This window comes from Acipenser ruthenus, chromosome 45 (genome assembly GCF_902713425.1).
Source record: "Acipenser ruthenus chromosome 45, fAciRut3.2 maternal haplotype, whole genome shotgun sequence".
NCBI classification, from domain to species: domain Eukaryota; kingdom Metazoa; phylum Chordata; class Actinopteri; order Acipenseriformes; family Acipenseridae; genus Acipenser; species Acipenser ruthenus.
The window spans coordinates 9,550,432-9,567,620 of record NC_081233.1 but is presented as its reverse complement, the minus strand read 5'-3'; the positions used below and the strand labels follow the sequence as shown (position 1 = coordinate 9,567,620).

At 49.8% G+C, this 17,189-nt stretch overlaps 2 protein-coding genes across 8 annotated transcripts; both read right to left on the bottom strand.

The window, feature by feature from the left end:
* Positions 1 to 439: 439 nt before the first annotated feature.
* LOC131720855 (zinc transporter ZIP10-like) lies at positions 440 to 10,510 on the bottom strand. 2 transcript variants are annotated; one of them, XM_059013097.1, is made up of 13 exons: positions 10,046 to 10,510; positions 7,531 to 7,699; positions 6,972 to 7,235; positions 6,547 to 6,854; positions 5,277 to 5,409; positions 4,894 to 5,074; positions 4,247 to 4,416; positions 3,808 to 3,951; positions 3,459 to 3,552; positions 2,919 to 3,149; positions 2,499 to 2,579; positions 2,065 to 2,255; positions 440 to 1,430 (listed from the first exon to the last, which is right to left on the bottom strand). In XM_059013097.1, exons 3-13 carry the CDS (start codon positions 7,215 to 7,217, stop codon positions 1,284 to 1,286), a joined length of 1,926 nt encoding a protein of 641 aa, XP_058869080.1. In that variant the 5' UTR covers positions 7,218 to 7,235; positions 7,531 to 7,699; positions 10,046 to 10,510; the 3' UTR covers positions 440 to 1,283. The 2 variants fall into 2 exon arrangements, with proteins under 2 accessions (XP_058869080.1, XP_058869081.1); XM_059013098.1 differs by lacking the exon at positions 10,046 to 10,510 and adding an exon at positions 8,989 to 9,074.
* Positions 10,511 to 10,606: 96 nt separating this feature from the next.
* LOC117400972 (SOSS complex subunit B1-A) lies at positions 10,607 to 17,182 on the bottom strand. Of its 6 annotated transcripts, none has more exons than XM_034001338.3 (7): positions 16,832 to 17,182; positions 16,290 to 16,446; positions 14,111 to 14,249; positions 13,935 to 14,006; positions 13,621 to 13,696; positions 12,892 to 12,952; positions 10,607 to 12,291 (listed from the first exon to the last, which is right to left on the bottom strand). In XM_034001338.3, exons 2-7 carry the CDS (start codon positions 16,366 to 16,368, stop codon positions 12,113 to 12,115), a joined length of 606 nt encoding a protein of 201 aa, XP_033857229.1. In that variant the 5' UTR covers positions 16,369 to 16,446; positions 16,832 to 17,182; the 3' UTR covers positions 10,607 to 12,112. The 6 variants fall into 6 exon arrangements, with proteins under 6 accessions (XP_033857229.1, XP_033857232.1, XP_033857230.1 ...); XM_034001341.3 differs by having other exon boundaries at positions 10,607 to 12,288; XM_034001339.3 differs by having other exon boundaries at positions 16,290 to 16,434.
* Positions 17,183 to 17,189: the final 7 nt, after the last annotated feature.

The following is a 17,189-nucleotide window of genomic DNA, read 5'->3' as shown; positions in this document are numbered from 1 at the left end:
ATAAAGGGTCTCGATTTCCCACACAAGCCATTCATGATTTGCGTGAGAATGCAATTCTGAAAGCACTTTGCCTTGATATTTCATTGTGTGAGCTAGCGAATGGTTATTTGTTACAAAAAAAAAAGGAAATAAAGGGTGTTACATACATGTATTTAAAACTGAAAAGAATTAATAATAAAGGAGAAATAATCTGTGAGACTTATACAAATAAAAAAAAAAGAGAGAGGCATTCAAACTTGATATATTTTGTACAATGTTATGCTGCAGCCAGCACACGTCTTGTAATTCAATATTGTGGCTTTGGAATTGGTAATGTTTAAATAAAGTGCTATTGCTTCTACCTGGGTTCAGAATGGGTTTCTTTCTGCGTCAGTATTTTAAACCCTCCTCCAGCTCGACACCACAAACCAGAGGGGTCCAATCAAGCAGCCAACTCGCATTCTGATCAGCAACAATCACACTTTATTGATTTCTGATATACAAAATGCTTCAACACATCCGTTAACGATCTCGTCTGTGCGTCTATACAAAACGTTATTATTCACAATGGTATTTTTTGGTCACTTTGAACTGGTGATCACATTCTGCGTTTATAACCAACAGCGAGCACCAATTCAAAGTTACCTTTCTTCTTCCTGATATCGCTTAAGAACACGATAGCATTGAGGCGCGAGGGCGTTCAGACCGTCCTAAACGCGTCCGGTTCCAAGCAGCTGATGGATCTCAGAACTGTGCCGGGTCTGTAAGGATCCAAGCGAGGCTGCCCTGTGAAGACGTGTCTCCTTCTCACTGTCCTAAGTCTGTGTCCACCTAATTTCCAACCGTGTTTCCTCTGAGCCAGATTTCTGTACCCCACTTAAAGTATTAGTTTGGGTTAACTATGTTCCCCCCCCCCCCCCCTAGAATTTAATAGTCCTGTACAATCAAGAATAGCTTACATCATTTTAAAAAATATATTTTAAAAAATTATCAATTTTCTTTTAAAACAACCTTATTAAAAAAAAAAAAAAAAATCAAAGTAAACACCATGTATACAGTCTTCAGAGAAATCCACATGACAGCAGCAATACTCTGAGCCTTCCTCCCCACTGCAGCAGCGACATCGTGAACATGAGATCCTTCCTGATGTAGGGATGGTGATGATCTGGGGTTAGGAGTAAATGCACAATTTGACAAAAAAAAAAAAAAAATGCTGTGCAAAAAGAATGAGGAGCATCTCGGAGTCCCAGACAGACGACTGTTTTTCAGCCGCTGTGTTCTGTGTTCCATGCGGCTCTCCGAGGCTAGAAATCAACGTTGAGGATGATCTTATCCTCGAACACAGCAATGCACAGCATGAGGGCGCCCCCTAGCAGCAACCCCAGGTGCTGCAGCAGGAGGCGCTTTGGTTTTCCCTGAGAGGAAGATTCTCCGCGAAGCATCTCCGGAAGCTGAAAAAAAAAACAGAAAACCACACACATTAAAACAAGCATGACGCGTAAGACCTGTATGGTGGGGCTATCGAAGCTTGTAGTAAAACCTGGAACAGGTGGACATGCTGTGCAGTAGGAGTCTTGTTTCCATCCCTGGAATGATAGCACAGTATTGTCTTCACAACTTCAAAAGCCTTTTAAAAATAGCATTAAAGTACACAAAGAGTAGCCCCACTCTCAAGTTGTAAGCAATGCTTTATCAAACCTCTTATCTGGCGCTTGGTGCAAAGTACAGGGGACCAGAAGCATAAAAGCATACGGTGGCTTCTCAGCAATTCAGTGGGCGTGTTCAGCAAGCGAGCCTCTCCGTGAAAGAACCCATGTCACGGCACGCTCAGTTCCGCTCCCCCCTGAGCAGCTCGGAGCTGCAGAACGGGTTTCATCGGTGATCAGACTGAGCGGAAAAAGTCTCACTCAGTTACTTAACGCAGCCAGCGTAGCACATGGTCCGTTTACAAAATCGACCGGGACTGTGCTATCGATCCTGCTGACCACTGCCCCCAGGGAGGTCAAGCTGACCGCTGCAGGGCTGGCCTTCGTCTCGCAGCGTGAACAGGGGGGTGTAACGGAACGGATTGGGGGGGGGACGTACCATGTCCACGAGCGCCACGTAGATGAACATGCCTGCGGTCAGCGAGAAGATCCAGGGAGTGACCTCGCGGGACTGCTGGCTGACCCCCACGCCCACCAGCATCCCCAGAAACCCCAGCACAGCCGAGAGCAGACTGACCAGCAGCACCCTGCACAGGGGCAGGCCAGCCTGCAGCAGCACCGCGAAGTCTCCTGAGGAGAGGAGAGGAGGGGGAGAGGGAGCCATCGTTAGTAATTCTGATTTCACCTGTTACAGCCCCCCCCCCCACCCTACAAAACTCTCCTTCACAAGTCGGGCCACCTAGGGGACTCTCAGCAGCATTACACCTTCCTCAATTCCTTTTCATTCTCCACTCGCTGCGAGCAGGGATTTAAACATGAGATTTCCTGGAGTCCAAGCTGGTCTCCAGGAAGGTGAGCCGACGTGGAACGTACCAAGTTCGTGGGGGAGCTCGTGGCAGAACACGGCCACGCTGGTGCTGAGACCTCCAACCACACCTTGAGAGAAAGCAGCTCCTGAGACAGACAGACAGACAGACAGACAGCATTTCACAGGGTTCAGCTTCACAATTATTGCATGGCTTTTGCACAGAGGTTTTAAAAACGGTTTCACAGACGCAGATTGCCGCAAACTCCAGACTCCCCTTACATTAACGTACCAGTAACCCAGATATGCCTACTGTCCTACATACAGGTCACTTAGAAATACAATTCAATCATACCTGGGTTCAGACCAGTGCTCACTGGTGCCTGGCGGCTATTTCAATATTTACACAGATTTGCAGCCGGAGGAATATGGAAAATAACATTAATAACAACAACAACAATAATAACACTAATTTATAATTCTGTCACCTATAGCCAGCCCGTCGGTGAAGTTGTGCATCCCGTCCCCCATGATAACCATCCAGGCCACACTGCCAATGCCTGCGTCCTTCAGCCCCTGCACACTGTGGGAGTGGGAGTGGGAGTGGGAGTGGGGAGTGGTCTCTGCCGTTCTGCACCCCAGGCTGCCCTCTCTCCGCAGGGGCCCCCCTGCCGCCCCGCCCTCCTGATCCAGCGGAGCCCCGCTGAGAGAATCAGCTTCTGCAGGAAGGGAACGCGTTAGAGCAGGGAGTCCAATCACACGCGGTCCTGGAGGGCACTCGTCCACTCCAGCAGCCTTGAACAGCCAGTAACACGAGAGAATGAACGACTGCAGGGGCTGGATGGGGGGTCAGCTGATTCCTTTAAAACAATGTAGAGCAGGGTTTGGAACAAAAAGGCCAGGAGCGAGTTTCTCCGTGTGCGGAGCGAGTCTCGCTGCTCGGGTAAGGCAGAAGAATCAGAGATGTGGGGAGGTGCACAAAGAGACTGAAGCAGGTACCCGCTGCGGCCTGGCTGGGACTGACTCACCTTGCTGCCCTCTCCGCTCAAGCAGCTTCAGGTCCTGCTCCCCTTGCTGGTGGGAGTGTGCAGGCTCCTGCTCGCTGGCCTGTCTCCCGCGCTCCTGAGAGAGACAGAGAGAGAGAAACGAGACTCAGTCCTGGAAGCAGCTTCCAGCCCCACCTCACGAACGCCAGACTAAATCAAACTCAACACAGGGAAGGAACAAACCCACAACATCTGTCAGACCAGTTGCTTTCCCATCAGGGTCTGAGATCAAATCCAACTCCATTTCTTCAGATTCCTTTTTAAAAAAAAATCAATACCCCCTCCCCCCCTCCCCTCCCCCCCTCCCCTCCCCTCCCCTCCCCTCACTCACCCCTTGACCCTTGCGTCGCCGCAGCCCCATCATGCTCTCAATGGTAAACAGCAGGTAGACGCCCCCCAGCACACACAGCCCCTTCAACACGGAGTCCTCAACCCCGGAGCCAGCCTCCCCCTCCTCATGAGAGCCCTGCTGCGCCTGTGTAGCACGGGGGGTGAGAGGAAACAGCAGACAAACCACACACAGTGGGGTAAGAGGAAACAGCAGACAAACCACACACACGGGGGTAAGAGGGAACAGCAGACAAACACAGATTAGCAGCACACTTTGAAGGCGTGAACCCTGCATCACAGTTAAGAGTTTCTCAAAATTCCAGCACAACATATATATATATTTATGTTTAATAGCAGTTCCTGAGCACAATCCATTTACAGTAAAGTTAGCATGTCATGTGTCGGGCGTCTCGGATTTTCAGAGGGTAGGGTGTACCTACGTGAGGGAGGAGGTGCAGCAGGGCGTCCCCGCACAGCGTCCCCACTGCCAGCGCCACCAGGAAGGACAGCAGGGAGCGGAAGGAGGAGCTGGTGAGGAGCGGGACGAGGGAGAGCGCGAGGAGAGAGGGCACACTGATCACTGTGAGAGCTACCGAGCTCCAGAGCAGTGCTGAGAGAGAGAGAGACAGAGAGAGATAAAGACACGACCCAGCGAGCAGCCTGAACACACAAAGCCACAGCCAGTGTCCCTGTGTCTGCCTGTCTGTGCGTCTGTCTTGCTGTCTGTGAAGTCTCATCTCTGTGACGTCAATCTTGGGATGGAACCCATAAATGTATAAATGAACATGAATCGGATGGAAATAAAGACTCCTCTTGCAGAGCCGTTTCACCCATTCCAGGTTTTGCTATGAGCTTGATTAGCCCCAGTGTAGTGGTAACAAGCTCAGGTGAGTTTTATTAAACAGATTAAAACCAGGAATGGACCGCGCAGCTATGCAACGGGAGTCTTATTTCCAGATCTGCCTTATCTAAGGTGCCAGCAGGTCGTCCGAGACCAGAGCCGAGATTCGGGTCTGTGCAAAAGCAATGAAATAACGGTCGGTTTGTTCCAGAGCGGCTTTCTGTCCGTCGTTTTTTTTTTCCGTACCCCACAGGAAGGACACCCGTTTCTCCAGCGACGTCACTTCCAGCTCGTCGTGGTGGCGGATGCAGACGCGGCTGTCGATCTGGTAGAGCAGGGCGGGGCACAGGAAGGTGAACAGCGCGGGGGTGATGGTCTCAGCCTCATCCAGGCCGAAGTTCACCAGGAGCTGGGACATGTTCAGACACTGCCGGGGGGGACAGGGGGTTAGGGTAAGGACCCGTTAAAACAACCGCTTCAGAAAGGTTCAGTAAAACACAATAAACAAGCCCCACTCTTTCCCACTGTCTCAGGGGCCCGTTGTGGGTGGGGGTGGGGGCGGGGGGCTCGGTTTATTCTTTGGTTCTGTATCGGGGGGGGGGGGGGGGTTCCCCCGGTTCTGGACTCACGTTTCCGTGCAGGTGGTTCTCCACAGGGTGACCGCTCCTCCCCTGGAGGTCCCCGGGTATCCCAGGGTGCACTGCTGCGCTGCCGGCCCGGCTCCACACTCTGACCGGGTCCGGACCCTGGCCGGGCTTCATCCTGAAAAGGTTAGGAAAACGCGCGTCTTATTAAACTGAGAGTAAAACCAGGAATGGGATCAAACTGCTATGGAACGGGAGTCTTATTCCCATCCCTGGTCTATCTAAGGTACCATTAGTTAATCCAAGATTAGTGGTGAGATTAGGGTCTGTGCAAAAGGAATAATTCTGAAGCTATTAAACCAGGAACTGCTATGCAATGAGAATCTTAACTCAATCCCTACTGTGTAGCCATCTTTATAATGTGGGGGGCAGAGATTCCTCTCACAGTCACAGACTGTTCTTGCTGTGAATCAGGAGAGCTGAGATTCCTCTCACAGTCACAGACTGTTCTTGCTGTGAATCAGGAGAGCTGAGATTCCTCTCACAGAGTCACAGACTGTTCTTGCTGTGAATCAGGAGAGCTGAGATTCCTCTCACAGAGTCACAGACTGTTCTTGCTGTGAATCAGGAGAGCTGAGATTCCTCTCACAGAGTCACAGACTGTTCTTGCTGTGAATCAGGAGAGCTGAGATTCCTCTCACAGAGTCACAGACTGTTCTTGCTGTGAATCAGGAGAGCTGAGATTCCTCTCACAGAGTCACAGACTGTTCTTGCTGTGAATCAGGAGAGCTGAGATTCCTCTCACAGAGTCACAGACTGTTCTTGCTGTGAATCAGGAGAGCTGAGATTCCTCTCACAGTCACAGACTGTTCTTGCTGTGAATCAGGAGAGCTGAGATTCCTCTCACAGAGTCACAGACTGTTCTTGATGTGAATCAGGAGAGCTGAGATTCCTCTCACAGAGTCACAGACTGTTCTTGCTGTGAATCAGGAGAGCTGAGATTCCTCTCACAGAGTCACAGACTGTTCTTGCTGTGAATCAGGAGAGCTGAGATTCCTCTCACAGAGTCACAGACTGTTCTTGCTGTGAATCAGGAGAGCTGAGATTCCTCTCACAGTCACAGACTGTTCTTGCTGTGAATCAGGAGAGCTGAGATTCCTCTCACAGAGTCACAGACTGTTCTTGCTGTGAATCAGGAGAGCTGAGATTCCTCTCACAGAGTCACAGACTGTTCTTGCTGTGAATCAGGAGAGCTGAGATTCCTCTCACAGAGTCACAGACTGTTCTTGCTGTGAATTGGGTGAGCTGCTGTTACCTGGGTGTCTCTGGAGTCTGGGTGGAAGCTGTGTCTCGCAGGGGGGGTGCTGCGGGGGGATCCCTGCGCTCCGTCTCCTGCGGGGGGTTCCCGGCGTGCTCGTGCGGGGGGTGGGAGTGCGTGTGCTTGTTCTCCTGCACCTCCAGCATGTCCAGGTGCGAGACGTGGTCATGGCCCAGCCCCTCGTGGCTGATCTCCAGCACGCTCACCTCCCCCAGACCCAGGCTCCCCAGCAGACGCTGCAGCCCCCCGAACGACAGGGTCTCGTTCTCCCCGTACTGCAGGAACAGCCTGCGCAGGTAATAGCCCTGGTCAAGGACAGAAGCAGAGGAAACAGGGAGTTAATAAAACGCTCTAGACCTGTTTTGTTTTTTTAGAAAGGCTTTCTCATGGGTTGTAAAGGACACCCTGTCCCACATCCTCACCTGCTCTTCAATAGCCTCTTCCACAGGACTCAGGACCCCCCTGACCCTCTCTGTGCTCGATTTGAGGACCCCCCGTCCCGCTGTCGTCGAGGAGTCCCAGGTTCTGGTGCCCCGATCCTCCGAGCGGTTCCGCTCCAGCTGACCCCAGCAGGGACCGACCTGGAGGAGCAGCGAGAGAGGGGCGAGGCATCCCAGCATGCAAAGCGGGGCCAGCCTTCCGGACGTGTTTGGAAGCAGCGATGTCATCGCGTCTCTGCAAAGCGACTAAATACATTAAAAAAAACACCGTCAGATACAACCTGCCCTCCCTTCTTACACCAAGCGAGACCCTTTCGTTCAGGCTCGCCACGCAAACCCCTCCTTAGAAACGCGTGCAGGATTTCAGCACGGCAGAGCTCAAGGAAGACAGCTCTGCTCAGAAGCGCAGTCACGTGGCTCAGCACTGACGAAACCAGCGGCTGTTTCCGATGCACCAGTCTGTGTATGTGTGCTCATCTGTTAATTGGTCGCACTTGGGTAATTAGTGCTGCAAGAATTCAAAGTAAAAACAAGCACTTACAGTTTCTTGGAGTAAAAGCGCACAGAAAACTTTGGCGATTCTTCCAGTCTCTTTAGTTCAGTCGTTGATCTACACCGATTCTCTCACAAGCGCGCACACAGCGGTCCTGTGCTGTCGGGATGCGGGAGATGATTCCCTTCAGGGCAAGGTCTGACTGAGTCCATAAAACCTGTCGGGGAGGCGCGTCAAGTTAATGTTGCACCAGGGCAAGAGGCAGGAATAAACAAAGAGGCTGTGTGCAAGAGTCCACAACAAGATACGAAACGCCAGCTCCTTTAAAACATGACTTCAAAACAACAACACCACCACGCACACACACACACACTGATACACACACACTGATACACGCACACTGATACACACACACACACACACTGATACACACACACACACTGATGCACACACACTGATACACGCACACACACACACACACTGATGCACACACACTGATGCACACACACACTGATACACGCACACACACACACACACTGATGCACACACACACTGATGCACACACACTGATGCACACACACTGATACACGCACACACACTGATGCACACACACACTGACGCACACACACACTGATACACACACACACACTGATGCACACACACACACTGATACACACACACACACACACTGACGCACACACACTGACGCACACACACACACTGATACACACACACACACTGACGCACACACACACACTGACGCACACACACACACTGACGCACACACACACACACACACTGATACACACACACACACTGACGCACACACACACACACACTGATACACACACACACACACACTGATACACACACACACACTGATGCACACACACACACACTGATACACACACACTGATGCACACACACACACTGATGCACACACACACACACTGATACACACACACACTGATGCACACACACACACACTGATACACACACACACACTGATACACACACACTGATGCACACACACACACACTGATACACACACACACACACTGACGCACACACACTGACGCACACACACACACTGATACACACACACACACTGATACACACACACACACTGATACACACACACTGATGCACACACACACACACTGATACACACACACACACACTGACGCACACACACACACTGATACACACACACACACTGATACACACACACACACTGATACACACACACACACTGATGCACGCACACACACTGATACACACACACTGATACACACACACACACACGTGCAAGAGTCCACAACAAGATCATGAAGAAACGAAATGGTTTTGTTAAGGGAACGCCATCATGCCTCTGCAGGTCACATGAGGTGTAAATATCTACCTGAGTTCTCTTGCTCAATGGCACGGCTTATCTGTACCCAGGTCGTTTATCAAGGTCAGGATGGTTCATTTCAGCGTGACTGCCTGATAAACAACCACACCTACCAGAGCTGGGTCAGCTAGAACTAGAATCACAATGACAGCACGAGTGTGTGCGTTCCAATTCCAATTCCAGTTCCAGTTCCAATTCCAGTTCCAATTCCAATTCCAGTTCCTCTCTTACTGTGCTGCGGGGAGCATTGTAAGATCGAAGACAAACATGTTTTATGATCTGACGGGATATTTATTACAAAGCATTCTGTGTGAAGTGAGCACATGAGATGTTTTTTATTATTTTATTGTATTGTTATGTAGTGGATGTGCCGCGCCTTCTTGAGAACGATATAAAGAGGCTGTTTGTTTACACAACGATCGTGGGTTTTGCTGGGACGGTAGCGGTGCCTCTTCATCGCCAGCACCGGCAGGATGAAGGCAGCCTCACCCGGGGGGGGAAAAGATGCATAAAACGCGCAGCTTTCATTTTGAACCCCTCGCCGGTGTCACAATCCCTTCTCCCGTGACTCCACGGCGCTTTTAAACGCACAGCCGCTCACTGCACCCTCTAGTGGCGACTCGGAGTTTCTGCACAGCGACGGGTTTAACCCCTTCAGCGCGGACAGAATGGTATTTAGCATCATCATCTGACACGCAATGCGCGTGTTCGACATTTGTGTGCAACGCCTGTGCAGTGTTGGTAAAATAATATATATATATTATTTTTTAATTTTTTTAAACAGAGAAGTCGTGTGTATGCAAGTAAACAAAAAGTGAACTGAATACAATCAAACAAATAAATAAATAAACTTCTATGCGAAGCAAGCTGAACACAACGCCAGGCTGTGAAAACAGTGTTAAGTTAGTTTTATAAAAAGGCGAGGGGGCGCACGAAGCAATGCTATGCGGCTGGACTCGTTGGACAGTCCGGGTTGAATCAAGCGACAACAACAACAGCCCGCCCATTTCTTTCGCAGTTAAAACTCTGTATCTGAACTCGCTTGATAAGCACGACACGCTGCCTCCTAACGTCATCGAAAGCCTCGATAAAACAGAACACGCGTAATGAAACACGCACGCATTATCGGTGTGCGTTGTGTCTTCTTGCGGCGGTGGTTTTAGTTCTTACCTGGTGACTCCGCTCCTCAGCCGGGCAGTATTTTCTCAGAGTGGAAAAGGTCACGCCTCGTTCAGGCTGCACGGTGGGGCCGCGCCCGGGTCACAGGTCGGCTTTATTTGTGATTAGACTCTTGTTTTCCTTCGGGTTTCTGCAGGGGGTCCGCCAGGTATAACAGAAAGCAGTCCCTTTAAAGAGTTCGTTTTGAGGACCCGACGTACTCCTACACGTGTTGCGTGATTGCTTGAACCTCAAACTGACCCCAACGGAGAAACACTGCGTCCAAAAACCTGCCAAAAATAAGTCAAATACAGGCTGTGTGCGTGGATGAAGAGAGAGCGGGCTCTTTACTAGGGGATACAGCACAGCTTGCACGTAAACACGCCGTGCAAACGAGCTGCCGGCATTGCACGTGATCGGGCAGGTGCATATAAGGCCCAGGGCAGTTAGCTGCTGTGGTTATAGTTGGCCCAAAAAAATGTGTTGAATGGTTATATTGACTTTTAAATATAAAAAAAGATATGTTGCATTAATATTTTGTATATAAAAAAAAACACACGCAAATTAAACATGCATTTTTAAAAATAGTTATTTTATTTAAAAACACCAAACAAAAACAAAAAGCCGTGACACTGCAATGGAGAGTCTCGTGCTCTTCTGCAACCGGGGGACGTGCCATGACGTCACAACAGTGTTTTAATTCAGTTTACAAGCCAAAGAGATCCGTTAATTACAGGAGTAATATCAGCGCCGAGCGGAACCCCTTGCTATGCAAGCTGCTCCCAAACAGAGTAAAAACCACAGGAAATCGGGAGTAAATAAAACCAGACTTCTTAAAAGAGCGATCTGACCAACCGAACTGCAGCTGGGCTTACAGAGCATTTCACAGCACCGGGGAACCGCTGCTCTGTGATCCATGCAAACCTGGGAGCAGGGAAATGCTCCAATGAAATCCAGCTGTGGCTTAGCCAGGGCACATCAAACGTGTGCACGCTTTTACAAGAAGGACACGGAGAATCCGGTCTGTTTGAATCTCTCTCTCCTCGCTCTATCCCCTCCAGTGAGTTTCCTATCCGTGTATCTATTTTATAATGCAGCTATGGGGTTTTTTTCCAAAGTTTTTACAGGGCAATTTTTTGAACGCTATAGAGTTCATACAAACCTTTTTAAAATTTCTAAAAATTAATTAAAAAATCGTGACTGAAGGGCCTATATATACATATATATATACATACCCAGAATCAAAAGTCCAGATTTGATCAAAGTCTGTTTCCAAATTCCATCTATTTATCAATATATATATATTTGGAAACAGACTTTGATAAAAAAATCTGGACTTTTGATTCTGGGTCAACTTTCAGTTGAAATATTTTGATTTGTCCAGAAACTCTCACAATTTTTTTTTTTTTTTTTTTTTTAAATTAAATAAGAAAATGACTCTGGGAGTTCTGACACCTCCATATTATGGGATAGAAGACAGTTCCCACAGCAACGGCGGACACAGAGATGAATGCGTTGATTTCCTTGTGCAGTGTAAAAGCGTGCTTTTAAAACGCTGTTTAAAAGAGTGCGGAGCTGGCTGCCGATACACTATACGTTATTCTGTACTGTGGATAATCCGCACGTTACAAATCAAACATTACAAAAACTGAAACACTGCCAATTAAACTTCTGGGGTACTAAAATGAGCTTTTAAGATCAGGGGCGTGTCTTCAGACAGAGTCCTCACACGCACGCTCACGCACGCACACACACGCACACACACACGCACACGCACACACACACACAGAGAGCGGGGAGGGGACGGACTGGGTCACCATACCTGACAGGGTTAATAAACTCAGGGTGTGCATTAGTCCTGGGATACCATGGCTTGGTATCTTTAGCTGTAGCTGTCCTTTCAGGTCCAGTCATCTGCACTGTAATAAACCATTTGGTGGCACTTGTGTTTATAATAAACCTCGCTGGGTTTCACAAATTCAGCTGGTGAGTGTTGGGGGTCCCTGAACCCCCCTCTATAAGGGATGGGGGGGGGGGTGGTGCTGGTGGGAGAGGGGGAGCGGCGCGCCCCTCAACCAATCATCTTTTAGAAGTGCGTCGGGTCTCCTTCCCGTTACTGACCGCCGGACCCGCCCCCGAGGCAGCTGCTGTCTGGTGATTGGTCGCCCCTCGCCCACTGTTCCTGCCTCCTTGCTGCGGATTGGTGGAGCATCCTGGTGCTGGGGCGGTGACTCCGTTCTCATTGGAGGTCTCGGCTGCTGGAAAACAAGGTGGAAATGAACACTGTGTGTGTGTGCGTGTGTGTGTGTGTGTGTGCGTGTGTGTGTGTGTGTGTGAGCGTGTGTGTGTGTGTGTGTGTGTGTGTGTGTGTGTGTGTGTGTGTGTGCATGTGTGTGAGTGAGCGTGTGTGTGTGTGTGTGTGAGCGTGTCTGTGTCTGTGTGTGTGTGTGTGCGCATGTGTGTGAGTGTGTGTGAGCGTGTGTGTGTGTGCATGTGTGTGTGTGTGTGAGCGTGTGTGAGTGAGCGTGTGTGTGTGTGTGTGTGAGCGTGTGTGAGTGAGCGTGTGTGTGTGTGTGTGTGAGCGTGTGTGAGTGAGCGTGTGTGTGTGTGTGTGTGAGCGTGTCTGTGTCTGTGTGTGTGTGTGTGTGTGTGTGTGTGAGTGTGTGTGTGTGTGTGAGTGTGTGTGTGTGTGTGTGAGTGTGTGAGCGTGTGTGTGTGTGTGTGTGTGTGTGTGAGCGTGTGTGTGTGTGTGTGTGTGTGTGCGCATGTGTGTGTGTGTGTGTGTGTGTGTGTGTGTGTGTGTGTGTGTGTGTGTGTGTGTGTCTCACAGTCTCCGCTGTGCTGTGCTGTCGCCTCACCTGCATTCACGCTCGCAGATCCATTGTTCTGATTAGATGATCCACTCTGGTCACTCGACACCTGAAGCAGGTTTAAAAGCAGTTCAGTGAGCCTGCAGTGCCCGTTTTCCCCGCTCAACGACACTCTGGAGGTGCAGCAGTGTGGAGCAGCCCTGCTGGTCCGAGCGCATCCCACCCCCCAGCCAGTATTCTCTGTGCTGGCACTCTGTGTTAGAGGAGCTGCTGAGCTCATCCACCCGCCTGCTCCCCACCTTCCACTCCAGACGTTTACCACAGTAAATCTGCACGGTAATGTTGTGCTTTCCCCCCGTGGGTACACTGCACGTGTACCACAGCTTGCCATGCGTTACCACACCTCTCTGTGCTTTACACTGCTTCCCTATGCTTTACCAGACCTCTCTGTGCTTTACAATGCTTCCCTATGCTTTACCAGACCTCTCTGTGCTTTACAATGCTTCCCTATGCTTTACCACACCTCTCTGTGCTTTACAATGCTTCCCTATGCTTTACCACACCTCTGTGCTTTACAATGCTTCCCTATGCTTTACCACACCTCTCTGTGCTTTACAATGCTTCCCTATGCTTTACCAGACCTCTCTGTGCTTTACAATGCTTCCCTATGCTTTACCAGACCTCTCTGTGCTTTACAATGCTTCCCTATGCTTTACCAGACCTCTCTCTGCTTTACAATGCTTCCCTGTGCTTTACATGCAGTTCAGGGTTACGCACCGTCTGGTTTGTCTGGGAGATGTACTCCGGGTTGGGTTCACTGAAATTCGGCACTTCTGAATACACCATGCAAAACCTGGGGTGAAGGAAACACAGGGGGGTCATGCATCCAGGACTGGAAGCACCGCTGCGGTCCACTTAGAAAAGGTAAGAGAAAAAAAATAAAGTCTTTCTCTGTGTCAAGCTTCTCCACATACAGGAAGATCGGCTGACAGCTTCAGCACAGTTTCAGGGACAGTAGATTTATTTCTTTATTGTGATCATCCCCGCCTCAGATTAACCTCATAAAAAAAGAGCGCAGGTTTTAGACTTACTCTCCAATCTTCTGCAGCTCTCCCCCTCTCCCAGTGTACAGAGTCAGGCATCCTTTAAACACAGCGGCGTACCTGAAACACAGAGAGAGGAAAGAGAACAAGGCGATGCTGTACAAAACGCTGCTGACAGTAAACGAAGCAGGACGGGAGCGCTGCCCTGGCGCTGCTGCTGGTACCCCTTGGTGAGCCGGATGATGTCTCCAGTCTGTATCAGAGCCCCCACCTCGTCCCACACAGACACGCTGATGCTGCCCGTCTTGTCGGCCACTCTGCACGTCCGCACCTCGTGGCCGTCCTTGGTTTTAGTGACGCGACCTTTCAGAGAGAGAGAGAGAGAGAGGGGGGGGGGGGGCAGTTACAACAAGGCAGCGGTGAAACACGACGCAGCCCAGGAATGATGTCATCCTCAAACTCTTACGACCAGTCCTGGGATCAACCCCCGTTTATCAATTCCGATCCCCCATTCATTTTTTTAAATGCATTCCGTCACAGGAACTGAAAATATCAATTTGTTAAAACATCACTATTTTCAATAGGATGATTTTTTTTCAAAACCTTAAATGGGACACATTTCAAAAGAGAGACACAGAGTGACCACCTCGATGCGCCGTTTCCAGCGCGGGTCAGCCCCGCCCCTGTGCAGGTACGCGCTCACCTGTCTCCAGAACGATGAATAACACGTTTAGATTCTTCAGCCCCGCCCCTGTGCAGGTACGCGCTCACCTGTCTCCAGAACGATGAATAACATGTTTAGATTCTTCAGCCCCGCCCCTGTGCAGGTACGCGCTCACCTGTCTCCAGAACGATGAATAACACGTTTAGATTCTTCAGCCCCGCCCCTGTGCAGGTACGCGCTCACCTGTCTCCAGAACGATGAATAACACGTTTAGATTCTTCAGCCCCGCCCCTGTGCAGGTACGCGCTCACCTGTCTCCAGAACGATGAATAACACGTTTAGATTCTTCAGCCCCGCCCCTGTGCAGGTACGCGCTCACCTGTCTCCAGAACGATGAATAACACGTTTAGATTCTTCAGCCCCGCCCCTGTGCAGGTACGCGCTCACCTGTCTCCAGAACGATGAATAACACGTTTAGATTCTTCAGCCCCGCCCCTGTGCAGGTACGCGCTCACCTGTCTCCAGAACGATGAATAACACGTTTAGATTCTTCAGCCCCGCCCCTGTGCAGGTACGCACTCACCTGTCTCCAGAACGATGAATAACACGTTTAGATTCTTCAGCCCCGCCCCTGTGCAGGTACGCGCTCACCTGTCTCCAGAACGATGAATAACACGTTTAGATTCTTCAGCCCCGCCCCTGTGCAGGTACGCGCTCACCTGTCTCCAGAACGATGAATAACACATTTAGATTCTTCAGCCCCGCCCCTGTGCAGGTACGCGCTCACCTGTCTCCAGAACGATGAATAACACGTTTAGATTCTTCAGCCCCGCCCCTGTGCAGGTACGCGCTCACCTGTCTCCAGAACGATGAATAACACGTTTAGATTCTTCAGCCCCGCCCCTGTGCAGGTACGCGCTCACCTGTCTCCAGAACGATGAATAACACGTTTAGATTCTTCAGCCCCGCCCCTGTGCAGGTACGCGCTCACCTGTCTCCAGAACGATGAATAACACGTTTAGATTCTTCAGCCCCGCCCCTGTGCAGGTACGCACTCACCTGTCTCCAGAACGATGAATAACACATTTAGATTCTTCAGCCCCGCCCCTGTGCAGGTACGCGCTCACCTGTCTCCAGAACGATGAATAACACGTTTAGATTCTTCAGCCCCGCCCCTGTGCAGGTACGCGCTCACCTGTCTCCAGAACGATGAATAACACGTTTAGATTCTTCAGCCCCGCCCCTGTGCAGGTACGCGCTCACCTGTCTCCAGAACGATGAATAACACGTTTAGATTCTTCAGCCCCGCCCCTGTGCAGGTACGCACTCACCTGTCTCCAGAACGATGAATAACACGTTTAGATTCTTCAGCCCCGCCCCTGTGCAGGTACGCACTCACCTGTCTCCAGAACGATGAATAACACGTTTAGATTCTTCAGCCCCGCCCCTGTGCAGGTACGCGCTCACCTGTCTCCAGAACGATGAATAACACGTTTAGATTCTTCAGCCCCGCCCCTGTGCAGGTACGCGCTCACCTGTCTCCAGAACGATGAATAACACGTTTAGATTCTTCAGCCCCGCCCCTGTGCAGGTACGCGCTCACCTGTCTCCAGAACGATGAATAACACGTTTAGATTCTTCAGCCCCGCCCCTGTGCAGGTACGCACTCACCTGTCTCCAGAACGATGAATAACACGTTTAGATTCTTCAGCCCCGCCCCTGTGCAGGTACGCGCTCACCTGTCTCCAGAACGATGAATAACACGTTTAGATTCTTCAGCCCCGGTTTGATGTCCTTCAGGTGCGTTTCCGTGGTCATGTTTCCGGTCCCACCCCCGGGGCCAAGACCGTCCAGGATTCGACCGGCTCGTCTTGAGATGTGAAACTGTAAAATAAACTAATACATGCATAAATAAATAAATAAATAAATACAAATAATTATAAAAATAAACTAGATAGATAGATATAAAGATAGATAGATAGATAGATAGATAGATAGATAGATAGATAGATAGATAGATAGATAGATAGAAAATGACAGCAATGAAATACAATATAATTGATTGAGGTTGTGTGATTATTATTATTATTATTATTATTATTATTATTATTATTATTATTATTATTATATCCGTTTCAATGATATATTTCTAACCAATTAAACACGTAATGACACCATGTAACCTGAGAAATGTAATCTTATGTGAGTACGAGCGGATGAAAACAAACCATGGACTAGGCACAGTATTTAGTGTCATGACTGATGCTTTCCTGTAACTTACCTTCAGCTGGTGAATCTCTGTCTGCGCTGCCCGGTCAGTATCGTCTAACCCCGGACTCAGAGAAACACGCCTCGTTTAGAGTATGTGTGATTGAATACAACAAAATATACACACCACAGCGCAGTGCTACTGCTCCGTCTTCAGTTACACCCGTTTGATTAAATGCAAAAATATTCAGCGTGGAAATACAATTATTTATTCATTAATTTACTTTGCTGGTTTGCTTTCATGACATCTGCACAGCAAAGCGTCAACACGCCTCCTGCGTGGCCCCGCCCCACGGCCGTTCACGCTAACCAATCAGGTAGAAGAGCCGGGGCCGCGCACGTTGTAAAGCGAGCGCGCCCCCCCCCCTGAG